The sequence below is a fragment of the Marmota monax genome, unplaced genomic scaffold (assembly GCF_021218885.2).
Source record: "Marmota monax isolate L192 unplaced genomic scaffold, Marmota_monax_Labrador192_F-V1.1 WCK01_AAM20220418_F8-fsc00071, whole genome shotgun sequence".
Taxonomy (NCBI): domain Eukaryota; kingdom Metazoa; phylum Chordata; class Mammalia; order Rodentia; family Sciuridae; genus Marmota; species Marmota monax.
Genome location: NW_026695217.1, coordinates 7,033,061 through 7,047,465, shown reverse-complemented (window position 1 = coordinate 7,047,465; position 14,405 = coordinate 7,033,061). Strand labels below are relative to the sequence as shown.

The following is a 14,405-nucleotide window of genomic DNA, read 5'->3' as shown; positions in this document are numbered from 1 at the left end:
TTTCTGTGTAGCAGCATACTGAACAGAACACTTGAGCTTTAAATTTAGTTGACATTAGAAAGACAACACAATTCAAAAGCAGGGCATTTTAAGATGTAATTTAGGAGAACAGATAATTCTTCAAAAAACAAGGCCAAGGCACAACCCTGACCAATACTACTCACAGCTAACTTTCTCAAAAGGTAGAAGTGGCAAATAAGTGGACATCTTATGAAATGTGACAGTCACTGTCAAACATGGAAAGGAAAAAGGTCAGAAGTGACCCTCCAGTACTGGACTGAAATTGGATATACTGGGATGAATCCATGGTTCTTAGGATGGACAGATAGATGGATGGACAGGTGGATGGATAGATAGACAGATAGATAAACAGGTAGATGAATGGATGGATGGGCAAATGGATGAATGGACAGGAGGATAAATGGATGGATGGGTGAACAGATGACAGATGGATGAATGGGCAGATGGATGGACAGGTGGATGGATGAATGGATGAATGATGGATGGGCAGATGAATGGATGTATAGACAGGTGGATGAATGGGCAGATAGATGGATGGATGGGTGGATGAATGGATGGACAGCTAATGAAACAAATCTAGATGGCTAACTCTGGTCAGCAAACAGACAAAGAAAAAGCTGCACACACACACACACACACACAGGAAGAGGTTAACAATTGAGCAAACATGGTGGAACATTAACATCTGGAGAACAAGGATGAAGATAATATAATTCCCAGAACTTTTCTACTGGCATGAAACTTATGGGAAAAGAAAAAGTTAAAAGAAAAAAAAAAACCAAGGTTCAAAGTGTTAATTGGCCAAAGTCACCACAATTTTCAGAGCGGCAGAAAGCAGGAGCAGGGAAAGAGAGTGAGCTATATAAAATATGGCTCTCAAAAGCCCAGGAATGGAAGAGTTCACAGTAAAAGGAACAAGCAAGAAGGAACATGTGATGTAAATAATAGAAGGCTAGAAGAATCACAAATACAGTACTACAAGATTTAGGAGAAAAATGCTGATTTTCCATAAGGCAACACAGGTTACACATCAAACAGGTTAAACAATCTGGTCATGCTTCATAATGTCAAACTTATATGTCAATACATCGTTCTGCATTACTTCTAGGTGACAGAATGCTTACCTGCCATAGAGAGAGCTCTCTGAAAGGGCATCCATTAATGGTCCAATAATAAACTGAAAAAGAGAGAGAGGTAGGCAGTGAAGTTGTAACTGCATGTGTGGAAGGTGACACCCCCCCCCCTTGGGGCCCACGGGGAGGCAGAAGAACTGTGGTCAGCAAAGGGACTCTCATGCATTAGTGAACTCAAGAGGGTCCTGGGGGTACCCTAATTCTACCAGAATGACAAAATAAGGACAGAATTTTCCCACCCGATAAAATCCTACAGCACACTAGAGAGTTCACACTGTGGGTCAGAAAGAAGAGACACCTGGGAAACAAAGACAGTAACAAGAAAAACAGAGACACTCAGGGAGGACTGAGCCCCATGCTCAGTGGGGAGATTCACATCCCCAAATCCTACTTGACACTAGTAAAAAAAAAAAAAAGCAAGCTCATGTGAATGGGGAAGGAGACACAGAAAAAGGATGCATGTCCAACAACAGAGCACACACCCAGGTGATCGGAAGAAATGACTCAGGCCACCTGTCAATCAAAGGGGCTTACGTGCCCCAAGGCAGGATCTTGAGTCACAGGGATTATGCCATGCTCCACTGTGTGGCTCCTAACAGTCCGAGGACAGACTCTAAGGAGTGAAGCCAGGAGGCCAGCTCTGTATAAAACAGGGCAGCAACACAGCTGGGGACACTGTCGCACAAAAGCGTCAACATCAACTCTCACACTCTGGACCAGTGGAGTCTGAAGAACGATGGCAGAGGACTACTTTCTCACAAGGGCCACATTGCAGGCAGCCCCCAGTCAATGTGTCAACAGACGACACAGCTGTTCCCAAGCAGGGTAGGGACGTTCAGAGAAACAGGGTTTGCTGTGTGCACTCTGTAACTGGAGGTCACTGATGGAGTCCCAAGCGCTTTCCTGAGACCATGGTGACACGACAAGTGCGTGTCCCTCTCCTGGCAAGGCAGAGAGGAGGGAGAAGGTGTGTTACCTCAGAAAAGTCTGGTGAAAATGGAAGACACTCAGATTCATACAGCTCCAGAAAGTGGAGAACACCTTCTTTGGTCAGGATTTTATTCTCACTTTCAAACATTCTTTTATAAACACACATGTGCCAGGAGGGGTGAAAGAGCCAGCAGCCTGTGGAGATAAACGTTTAATGCTGACACTGGGCTCTGTCCACACACAGATATGTGCACAGACACGTCGCTTTACTATTACCACATCCAAGGGCGTCTGCTAAATAACCAAAATAATGTTGGTGTTCAGAATTCTGTGTTCACTTAAAGGACTACAAACAAATGTGAAACATGCTTCAGTATACAAAAATAATATCACCCCATGCGGGCATGGGGGAGCTTCAGATCTGGGGTGCTTTCAACCAGCTCTATGACCACTGGAATTTGAAACCATCACTCCTCTACTTAAACCCTGGAGGCTTCCCACTGCTCCCAGGAGGCTGGACGAGCCACGGACTGACCAGCCACAGTTCCAGGGGCTCGTGCTGTCTCCCTGTGGGCGCTTGGACGGCACCCCCAGCAGAGGCCTCTGCTGAACACCCTGCACCCTACACTCCACCTTAGCCCTCCCTGCTCGCTCCAAAGGACCTAAAATCAAACCTTATTTTCCTTAGAAGACAAAACTCAAATGAAAAGACACCTACACCTCTCCTACCCTCTGTCCCCTGTGCTTAACATGAATTGCATGCTAAGTAATATCTATTAAGTGAAAATGTAATTGAGTGAGCAAATGAAAGACGGAAGAACTGTGTACCTTAGAGAGATTTTTATGACTCATGAAATTTCCTTTAATTCTAGTAGGAAAAAATACCCGGGATTTTTAATTCATGACATTCTATAAATAAATTGGTCATTATTTGTAGTTTACATCAACATGCTTGTTCAACTCTGGCGGTGGTAATTTTCCAAACTCAGTCACTGTTATTTGATTTGGTTTGCCAAGAGCTGTGGGCAAAATGTGGTAATAAGAGCATCATTTTAATAGTAAGTGCATGAGTGCAGCCACAACAGGATCCAATTAAATGCTAGCCTCAGGTGGGGACATGGATGCTTACGGTCTGTGAAAAATCCCAGCGTCTCAGGAAACTGCTACAGCAATCAGCGGAGAAAAGCTCAATTCCTCAGGGGTCAAACTATTAAATTCATAATTATCTAGAGCAGGCGCTAAAACCCATTTACCCAGGTTAATCCTCATGTGTAAACACAATAATGCAGCATTTTATCATTCTTATGAATATAAAACACTGTTGGCCTGAATTTAGCTGTTTCATTGATCTAAACTCAATTTCACAAAATAATTTTCAGAAGCTCAGTTTCACCGTATTTCTCCTAGAAAGTTCTCCTAATGCAGCGGTGATCAAAGGCTTAAAAAACATGTTTACACTTATATTCTAGAATTTTCTCTTCCTAAGAAGGCTACAATACATGACTATAATAGAACCCCAATGCTCTAACATATATATATATATATATATATATATATATATATATATATATATAAAATAGATATATTGAGAATAAAAATGGAGGGGCTTGGGGATATAGCTTGGTTGGTAGAGTGCTTGCCTAGCATGCACAAGGCCCTGGGTTCAATCCCCAGCACCTCCACAAAAAAAAGAAAAAAACAAAAACCCCAAAATGGAAATAAGTCAGGGTGTATATTCCTATCAAAGAGCTCTTGTTAACACATAACACACACCATCTTTAAGCACTAAGAAGCATCTGTCTTTTAAGGACCTACTGTGAAATGCCTGTGGACACCAGGACCTATAGCACCTGGCTGAGGCACAGGACACACGTCCGCAGTAGTGGGAAGGGCTTCATCCCACAGCTCTTTCCCTTCTAGACATGCATGGAATTTTTTATGACCAAAAGTTAAAAACCAAATTAATCCTAGCTCTGAACTACAGAAAACCCTGCCACCACTTAAAGCTATTTAAGGAGATGGTCAACAGTGGCACAGACACTACTGAGTGTGATGAGCCTACAGACAAGGGGACCCAGGTCTTATCTGCCTGTCATCAGCTGCCATCACTCGGCGGCAACACTACAGATGATTCATGTTTTCTTCCTTATACTGTAGTAATTTTCCCCAATTTTTTACAATAAATAGGGATTAGTATAAAATCAGGCGGTGCAGGGGGACTAGAAATATTAGTTAACAAAAAAGCAAAAAGAAAGTGATCATTACCATTTTCCTCTGACACTGCATATTCAAACAGATTGTTTAGCTTTGGTAAGACTGGCTTTATAACATGTATCTAAAAATAAGAGCAAAGAATCACATGAAATGGAAATACCTTTAAAGACTCAGGCGTCTATTCGTTGACAGCAGACCTTGTGACTTTACCCTGGTGAAACTGGCCTTGAGGGCCTGATCCCTCCACCTCTGGACCATGGCACGACTCCAGTCCCCTGGCCTGAGGTGGCAGAGCCAACCCGTGCAGCCCAGAGCCCAGTTACAGTGGTGCCCACACTCACAGGCAGCAGCCCATGTGATGGTGTCCTGACTGGCTGGAAGAAGGGAGGGGTGGACCCAGAGGTTGAAAGAGAGGTACTGAAGCTTTCTCCAGTAACTCAGGTTGTGCTAGGTCAGCCTCAGAAAGTGCAACCACTTCCCAGCTCAGTGTTCCTCCTGCCTGGGGCCATGCTGCTGGCTCCTTTGCTAGATTTGACTTATATGTCCTTCAAAGTATGTGCAATTCTGAGTTTCTAAAATAAGTAATGGAGATTTTACAGACCTACAGACCAAAGAAACCCCACAATTTTACTTGACTCAGAAATGCTTCTCACCCTGGATGTCCAGCTCTCTTCAGCACCCGAGTCATTCTCCACTTTGATCCACAAACAATGCTTGGTGCACAGGTGGACTGACATCTCACAGGGACTCTGCAAGAAAGCTGGCCCCTTGGGATGCAACTTACAGACTGGGACTTACACACCAGGGAACAGCGGCAGACACACCACTTGGTAGCTATCTCAGACCTACTGAATCAGAAGGTCTAGAGCTGGGGCAGCAGTTCATATTTTATAACAAGCCCTCTAGGTGATGTCGATGTTGAAGTTTGAGAATGTCAAGGGAAGTCAAAGATGGTAATATGAGTCAACTGAAAGTATTATTCACTTTCCTGAAACAATTTACATGCTCTTGTAAATTGCATTTGTGCCAGAAAACAAAGGACACCTAGCTTCTATCATGCTACCTCTAAGTCAGTCTTTCTTCCCTGCTTTTATTGTTTGAAAAAAAGAAAGTCATGTGTACTATGGGATTTGCAAAAATATGAGAACACTTACCTGATTTCCTTCTAGAGTTTCCATGATTAAAATATAATTTTCCCAAAATTTTAGAAGCTCATCTTTTTTCTTCTCAGACCACCAAAACAGACTTGGGCCTAATACAGTTAAAAAAAAAAAATTAGTTCTTTCTTTTGCAAATCTAACAGTAATTCTTACACTAATGCAATTATTACCAAATGTACTCTCTAATAACAGAGGGTGTCCCTGCACCTAAACCTGGATAGGAAATTTGGGAATCTCAAAAGGAGAAGTGTGATGCTGTCTTCTGTTCATTAAGGTAAGAATGACAGATCTGCACATATAAACTCAACTCCCCTCCCCAAGACCCTCACTGTAACAGGAAAGATTTTTCAAAGGCCAACTTCCCAGAAGAATTTAAAAAAAAAAAAAATGAGAAGGAAAATAGCAATAAAATTTAGAATTTGAAAATCAAACTGGAGAAAAGAGAATTTCAAGTAGTCTCAGGGAAACAAGCAACAACTGGATCTGCACTGCACGATCCGCCATCAAAGGACTTGACAGCGGCAGGAGCTTCTCCAGGTACAGGTGAGCAGCTAGGTTGAAGAGGATCCCATATCCAGGATTTGCTCACAGACTTGGGAACAGGATGCTTTAAAAGGGACATTCCAACAAACAACAAACAGATCTCATGAGAACTAAACTTGATAGCAAAAACAAGAAAGGGCTGGACATGAAAGAAATCACCCAGGGAGTAAAGACACAGAAAACCCTGGGAGAGAAGAGATGTTGGTAGACCAGTCAGTCCAGGAGGTGCCGAGGGCAGAAAACAGCAGGAGGAACTCAACAACAGAAACACTGGGCAGGGACCCAGGAGCCAGCACCAGCATGAAAGCAGACCTGTGGCCAAGCCGGGCCCAGCACCTGACCTCCCACATAGGATCCAGGATCCTGTAGGTCTGCATCTTTAAAATAGAATTCTGCCCTCATGGGGCCATCAATCATATGTGAGGACAAAACGAAGGCATTTAGACAAGTATGGTCTCCACTTCTGTACAAAACGGAGACAGACACAAGAAAACAGCAATGCCATGGAGAGAAAAGGCTGGATAAGCTACAAAATCCTAAACTTCTAGGGGGACCACCAGGGGAATTCCAAAAGACTCTCCAAGAACAGAAAAACAGCTTGGAAGCCCTGGGAATCCCCAGGAGTTCATACCCACTCCCCTGCTGACCCCGCCTCCCCAGGTGCTCTGAGAAGGACCCTGGTAGGGCAGTGATCTCTGAAGAGTGGGTATGCAGGCCTGCCTTAGTCTGAGGGGCAGAGGGACTCACCACAGAGTCCTGCATGCACTACAGAGGCACTGCTGGTGAGCAACGCCAAGGCCCGACAGCCACCCAGATTTGGGGCCGCAAGCCCTCCCATGCCTGCACCCTTGCCCTGCCCTGATGCCAAAAAGAGTGGCAGCCTCTGGGAAGAAGACCTGCAGCCTGAGCCTGCACTGAGACCAGGGAAGGTCCTGCTCCTTCTGGTCACCTGACAGGGACCAGGCTGCGCTGCATGGAAGGGCAGAACACTGGTGCCCAAGGCCTCCCAGAGACCCATGCAAAATGCAGCTTGCACAAGAGAGGGCACAGAAATTCTAAGCCTTCGCCAGGTGGGAGGCGGTTATTTGCCACTGAAGAGGGGACAGAGAGAGCAGAGGAGCTGGAACCCCAAGGCTGAAGCACACAGGGTCTAAGATAAGGCTAGAGAAGAAGAAACAGAAAGGCTGCCCCACCTCAAACCGGTCATCCAGCAACAAACATGGGTAACCCTGGGGGCCTCAAAAGACCCCTGTCTATGGCACAGGCACATGGCTGTGGAAAGCCGTTGAGCCCTCCAGGATCCACACCAAGCACAAGGTGGCCACAACCACTGCCCCAAGGCAAGAACAAAACCAAACAGGGTGGCTTCGGCCACACATAGGGCCTAAGGGAAGCGGGGGTATACCCATCTTTCAACAGACACTGGCATAAGCTCTACTGATCCATAACACAGAGAAGTGACTCCATGCCCTAAAGGTTAAACAAGCAGAACCAAACTCAGCTGTCCAGGTGTCAGACTGGCAAATCACTACACGTTAAAGAATCTAATTGGAAAGGTGACCAATATGCTTACGCAGACAAGAGACGAGGGTCTTTAAGCTCAAGTGGAGCTGTGATTCCAGACACTTGGGAGGCTGAGGCAGGAAGATCACAAGTTTGATGCTACCCTCAGCAACTGAGTAAGACCCTGTCTCAAAAAATAAAAAATATAAAGGACCAAGGATGTAGAACCCCTGGGTTCAATCCCCAGGACTGCACAAAAACGTAAAAAAAAAAAAAAAAAAAAGTTAAAATGTAAATACTAGAAATAAAAATGTTATCAGCTGGGCTGGGGCTGTGGTTCAGTGGTAGAGTGATTGCCTAGCACGTGTGAGGTACTGGGTTCAATTCTCAGCACCACATATAAATAAATAAAGTCCACTGACAACTAAAAAATATTTTTAAAAAAATGTTATCAGCCATAAAGGATCTTTTGATGGAATTATCAGACTGTCATCTTTAAAGATTTCATCTCAGAAAACTACAGAATGTACCATGACAGTGAGTGAGATACTAAGTACAGGAAGCAGAAGCACCAACACAGGACTCAGGGAAGGGACCTGCAGGATGGTGGAGACAGAACTAAGCAGCCAGCTGTCCCCAGGCACAGGGAGAAATTCAGTATCAGCAAGTGGAAGACTCTAGGGCAGCTCCTCAGGGAAACACAAAAGGCCTTGAGGTCTGGCTCTGGAAAGATCTAGACACCAGGCTGAGAACTCAGGGCTGAATCAGGATTGGTGTGGAGAGAACCAAACACATTTTTAAATGACAATTATAAGAGAAACTTGCAGGAATGGAAGCATGATTCAGTTTCCTCAAAGCATGACTACAATGTATTACACTGATCACCTGTGAACAGCACCCACTACTGTGTTAATGTACAGCACCCATTTAACCAAGAGCTTCACCATGGATTTTACAATCTAAGAAATGTTATCTCAAGTCACAGTATAAAGAGATAACGGTGTTTTCTTTCTGAAACTGAGAAAGTGGAGTATATTCTTAAAACCCCTTACAATAAATGAGTTTCACTTTGGTAACTTTTTTTAAAAAAAGTCTTCCAGTGAAAACTCTTAGGGGTTGAGCACCCATCTGTAGATTGCTCAAATATTTAAAATGCTTTAAAATTATATGAAAGTCTAATTTCACAACTTTAGCCAAACAAAAATTCTTTGTTGCAATAAATGAGTAGTAACTACAGTTGGAAAAACAAGTTTCTATTAAGACAATTCAGAGTCAATCTGTTTTTGACTTAGTTCAGAAACGAACTTGAGACGACTGGATAAACCAATCAACAGTTACCAACCCAAAGAAGGCGGGCCATGCTAGCGCATCTCCACTTGTTCAGTAACCGAGAAGTAAGGGCTCAAGATGTTTTTAAAAATACCCTTAAAAAGCTAACTTAAGAAACATGTTCAGCAAATATCAGTAAATCCTGCTTCTGAGAATTACCCAGGGACCTTTCCAAAGAATGATGTTGATTCTAACACACACGCCTCCTTTCATTCCCTGAGCACAGGTACATCTTTCAGTGTGGAAAGTCCCACCACAACACAGTGCCCACTTGGGTCTGTAGAATCCTGCATGGGTTCAGCCACTTTCCCAATTACTCAAAGGGCGCCGCATTCCACCTTGCTGGGGTCCAACTGCTCCCGATTCAGCGATTTGTGTCACTTCGCAGAACAGCCTCTGAGAAGAGGGTCCCAAGGCTGCCAGGCTCTAGGGTGCCAAGTGGAATGGCCGAATTCTGCACGGCTTGCGGAAGCTAGCGGGGTCGGGCTGGGCCACGGAGCGAGTACCTGTTCCACCGTTGGCGTCGCAGGTACAGTCTGCGCCCAGCTCCGATGACACCTCCACGGCCCTCTGCAGCAGGTAGCGCGCGCGCTTGCGCGTCAGGGCGTCCTCCGCGCGGCCAAGCCCCGTCTGCACCGTCCTCCAGAAGCGCCCGCAGAGCCGCGCGTCGGGGCCCACGTCGCGCGCGCCGGGCTGGGGCAGCAGCTTCTCGGCCAGGGTACTCAGCACCTGCAGCTCCGGCCCGACGCGGTCCGGTCCCCAGGGGACGCTCGGCTCCGCCAGCGCACCCCACACGGCCCGCAACGCCGCTCCGCCGCACTGACCCAGCGCCGGCAGCAGCCGCGCAGCCGCCAGCGTCACCGCATCCACGGCGCTCCCGGGCCCGTCCGCGCCCAGCGCCAGGGCGACGGCGGCCTGCGCCACGCGCTCCAGCAGCGGTCCGTCCTCGCGGGGCCGCAGGCAGGGCCCGACGGCCGCCAGCACCTCCACGGCAGCCTCGACGCCCGGCGCGCACCGCCCGGCCCGCAGGTCCCGCAGCGCCTCCTCAGCCAGCGCGGCGGCCAGCGGCGGGCCCCTCGCGAGCCGGGCGCACGAGCGCAGCGCCGCGCCCGCCGCCCGAAGCACGCGCCGGCGTTGGCTCGGCGGGCCGGGGCCGGGGTCGGGGTCGGCACCGCCCGGGCGCCCGCGCAGCAGCGGCACTAGGTACCCCGTGGCGACCTCGCGCGCCGCCTCCGGGAGCGCGCCCAGGTCCGTGCCCGCGTCCTCCAGCCGCTGCAGAAGGAAGCGCAGCGTCTCTACGCGCTCCGCGGACGCCTCCCCTCGGCACAGCGTCCCGAACAGGGCCCGGGGGTCCCGGCTCTGCTCGAGCAGCACTTCCGCGAGCACCCCGTCCATCTGCCGCGCGCGTTGCCAACACCAGGCGCCGGGAGGAAGCAGAGGGCGTGCGCGAGGGCGTGCGCGCGCACCGGCCGGGCCGCCGGGACGTGCGCGTGCACAGGTGTAGTATTCCCGCTAGGCCTTCACCAGCACTGTCCAGCCCTGTTGCCCCTGTGCCTTACTGTTTTGAAAGAGAAAGGAGACCCTCGTTAAACGTTAATGTAGTGTATGCTCCAGCTGCATCGCATTGTGATTGGATTTTGGCTTCCTGGGCCCTAAATCAGTCAGGCATGCCTGTGAGCACAGGCCAGAAGGTGACACGGAAGGTGGACTTTGCTGTCACCTCAGAGCCTACTTTCAAAATGGTGCATGCAGGGAACCTCCCACAAAGACACTGACACATATCAGAAATGTATTCTGGACATCGGCGTTAAAAATAGATAAGGAAAACACAAGAAACAAGGATGATTTAGCATCAAGGTGGGGTGAGTCGTGCTATGCGTATGTGCTGGAATACAGGTAGAGAGAAGATGCCCACACCGGCCCTTGCAGCCCAGTGCCCACACTCCAGAACAGAACTTCCCTTACAGTGCAAGTGCTCACTCCACTGTACAACTCAAAAACAGCCCACTCAAGTGTCTGTTCTGTACTTATGACAACATCTACTACTAAATATGGAAATAGAAAACCTCACCTCTGCCGTGCACTTTGTTGGTCTGGTTCCTGTTTCAACCCTGGAATTAACTGGATCTATGACATGGGTTTTCTTTGTCTTCTAACCATAAAGATCTGCCCTTTAGTGTATAGACTGATCAAACCGTCAAAGAGCTTGATATAGGATAAACATAATGGATAAGATTAAAAGTCATCTGACTTTACATATGAAAGACTATTTCCATATTTCAGTTATCCAATTTTCCCGTTGACAGAATGCATAAATGGTTCTATTTTAAACCCACTTAGAATGTTAGCAAATACTGATGCTGCCTGTTATCGGTGATGAGTCCTGCTTCCTCACATGTTGAAGTCTGAACAGTACAGAAGCATACGGAGGCAAGCATATAAAGCAGGGTTTATTTAAAAAGGAGTAACATAGACTTCTCCTGTGAAGGAGAAGGGGGCCGTAGCTGGTATCCTGATATCCCAAGAAGCGAGGTATTCTGCCCTTTTATATGTCCTAGATTTCCTTTGTTCTCCTGCCTTTTCCCCCTAGTCTTTCTCCTTCCTGCCTAAGTGACTAGGCCCAAGACTAGGCTGAGGAACGCTTGGTGGGATGGCCCAAAGGTGGGAACCAGGTGGGCTGAAGGAGGAAGGGCAGTAAAGAGTAGTCAAGGACACATTAACAACTTGGTAGGGAGGGGCAATTCCCCCCCCCCCCCCACACACACACACACACACACTGGTTACCTTGGTAACAGGTTGGAGCAGGGGCAGGTTCTTGATAAGGGTGGAGGAAGGGCTCCGAAGGAACTAACATTTCAGTGCCTCAGGGGACAGCCTCCAACTTCCCAGACTCACTCAAAATTGACCTCCTTGATCCGACCTGACTCAATTTACCTATCTATACCGACTGCCTGTCTAATTCTGGCTACAATACCAATTGCTTCCAACATCTAATATGCCAATTATCATTTCCCTCAACATATACATATATCAAACATAAATGGGAAAAAGTTTTGAGCAGATACTTAACAAATGAAGTAATGCAAATGATAAGGGTTTGCAAAGGTGTTCAGAATCTTTAGTCACCAGAGAAATGCAAATTAAACCCACCATGAGACACACTTCACGCTCCTGAGAATGGCTCAAATTTTGAAAGACTGAATGCATGATGTGACAAAAACCAAGAATGTGAAATAACTGGAACTCTGTCACATTAATGGTGCTCATAAATGACACGATTGCTTTGGAAAACTGTTTCTTACAAAATTGAAATATACCTACCTTATAATATATTTGCACTCCTTGCTATTTGCTAAATGAAAACATATGCCAACAAGTCTTGCGGAAGAATGCTTTGGCAACATTATAGCCAAAAACTTATAACAAATTAAATGTCCATCAGTAGAAAAATGATTAAGCAAATTGTACTTTATATAATAATGCTCTTTCAGTAAAAAAGAACGAGTTGCTAATTCACTCAACAAATATGAATAAATCCCCAAAACATTCTGCTGATCAAAAGAAGCCTGGAAAAGTTTATATCCTCACAGTCTAATTTACATGAAATGTAAGAAGAGAAAAGTAATCTGTGGGATAGGAATGAGAAGAGCAGCTGCTCTAGTCATGGAAAGTCATGAGAACCAGGCTGGAGGGAAGAAGTACTTCAACCTCGTCATGTGTTGGTTACACAGTTTCACATTTGCCGAAACCCCTTGAATTGAACCCTTGAGATCCAGACATTTCATTCTATGTCAATTTTACCTCCATTTTTACAAATGACTTATAGAAAAAGAAAAATAATGAGTTGGTCTGTGTATTTGTTCCCTGTTGACTACAGCACAAAGCCCATGCCAGGCGGGGCATGGAAGCCCATCAGGATCTGGTGGCCAGCCCCACAGCCTCATTCCCCGCTCAGCTTTGGTCCAGGCTCACAGAAGTCTCCTCTCCCACTCTCTTCTCTGCTAGAACAGTTCCCACATCCACTTTCTGACTCGCTAAGATGGGCAGTAGTCCAATCACTAAACCTGCCCTTTGTTGTTCTTTTCAAAGCGGACTCTTGAGCATTTCTTCTCTTCTCTTGAACCATCTTCCTCTGCTCCCCTCCTGTGTCTCTCTCCTGTTTTTTGTTTTTTTCCTTTGCTTCCCAGCTGTTCCTTCTCCATGTTGGGCAGAACCCATCTTTCTTTCTGACCTGTTGGTGTTCAGGTTTTCGAAGGTCTATCTTCACATCTCTGTTCTTCTCGCTCTGTACTCTTTCCTTGACTAACCTGACTGACTACCATTTACATGCTGATGAAAAAATCTACATGTCCAGCCCAGATCTGTCTCCTGAGACCTGTCCTTGGGGTCAGTCCCAGACCTATCCATACAACATGTATGTGGAATGTCTCCACTTAAACAAATCTAACCTCCACTGTCCTCATTCCCTCCACCACATTCCCATCACCATTATACCCCACCATTGGGGAATCCCTGTCTGGCAAAAGGCTGTCCTTACCAAGTTGCCCAGGTTGAGAGTAAGACTTCCCACTCTCCTCCTTGATCCTCAGATAGGATCACTCATGTCTGTCCAGGCAACTTTCTAAATCTTTCTCTCAGTAGCTCCTCCCTTCTGTCCTCCACAAATGCCTAAGTTTTAGAACTTCATCATTTCTTACTAAGTGAATAATAACTCCTACCTGACATGCACCCCACTGCGGTACCTACTCCATATTGCTACCACGATGAACTTCCTAAAGTTAAACCAGAAAGGGAAGGGCTTTTGAAAAGACAAAGAGAAGTGAGAGCTCATGACACATTTTAGAGACTTTAAAAGTAAGCCAATGGGACTTGTGAGGAGGCAGCCTGGAGAGGAAGGCCAGGCCCCCTCTGGAGGCATCTTGGTCACCACACTAAGAAATTCACACATTATGGGAACCAACGATTCAATTTTAGAAACATCACTAGGTCCAGGTGACTGCCTAGAGAGTCTCAGTCCCCCATGTCTAACACATAGAAGATACTCAGTGAATTACACTTCACAGAATGAATATGGATAGTTCAGTGACAGCTTATGATCTCCTTAAGATTGAGACAGTGCTTTAATTCAATTTGTATCCTAAGTGCCAAACAGTACCAGAAGTGTGACAGTTACTCAGTAAGTACTTGAATCTAGATGATAAGAATTCAGTGTTTTAAGTGATGGTATTCCAAGTTACTGTTGGAGAATTTCCAACAGTATTGGAAATACTGAAACAGGGGCATTTGCAAGCTGAAATGCTTGTTCCCTAGTAAACAATGTGCCGCTTTGATGGATGGAGGAAACCTGGTGTGAGAATAGCCAGGGTCCCCTCCTCATCCTCCTATAGGTGGATATTGCAGGGGAGAGGATATGGGAAGGGGGCTAGTATGGCTTGCTTTTCTCCTCCCCTGCAATTTTCCTGCTTTGTCATGAATGAACGAGGGCTGCAGCTAACTATCAGAGTTTTCCCCACCTTCAGTCCTATGGCTGCTTTGCTCCAGCTCAGGTAACCTGCACACCCAGAGCCTGCCC

At 46.5% G+C, this 14,405-nt stretch overlaps 1 protein-coding gene across 9 annotated transcripts in view; it reads right to left on the bottom strand.

The window, feature by feature from the left end:
* Tarbp1 (TAR (HIV-1) RNA binding protein 1) overlaps positions 1–10,266 on the bottom strand; it is a 49,280-nt gene extending 39,014 nt beyond the window's left edge. For 4 of the 9 annotated variants that reach the window (XR_009225667.1, XM_058575049.1, XM_058575051.1 and 1 more), the window contains exons 1-6: positions 9,340–10,266; positions 5,453–5,550; positions 4,952–5,047; positions 4,350–4,419; positions 2,131–2,279; positions 1,146–1,198 (exon numbers count right to left, since the gene is read on the bottom strand). Coding sequence is in view for 8 of the 9 variants with exons in the window: in XM_058575049.1 (XP_058431032.1) it covers positions 1,146–1,198; positions 2,131–2,279; positions 4,350–4,419; positions 4,952–5,047; positions 5,453–5,550; positions 9,340–10,228 (1,355 nt within the window). In the remaining variant the exon portion in view is untranslated. Of the gene's footprint in view, positions 1–1,145; positions 1,199–2,130; positions 2,280–4,349; positions 4,420–4,951; positions 5,048–5,452; positions 5,551–9,104; positions 9,304–9,339 lie in introns of those variants that run through there. The other 5 variants (XM_046432152.1, XM_046432153.1, XM_046432157.2 and 2 more) reach the window with 4 other exon arrangements.
* Between the last annotated feature and the right edge of the window lie 4,139 nt (positions 10,267–14,405).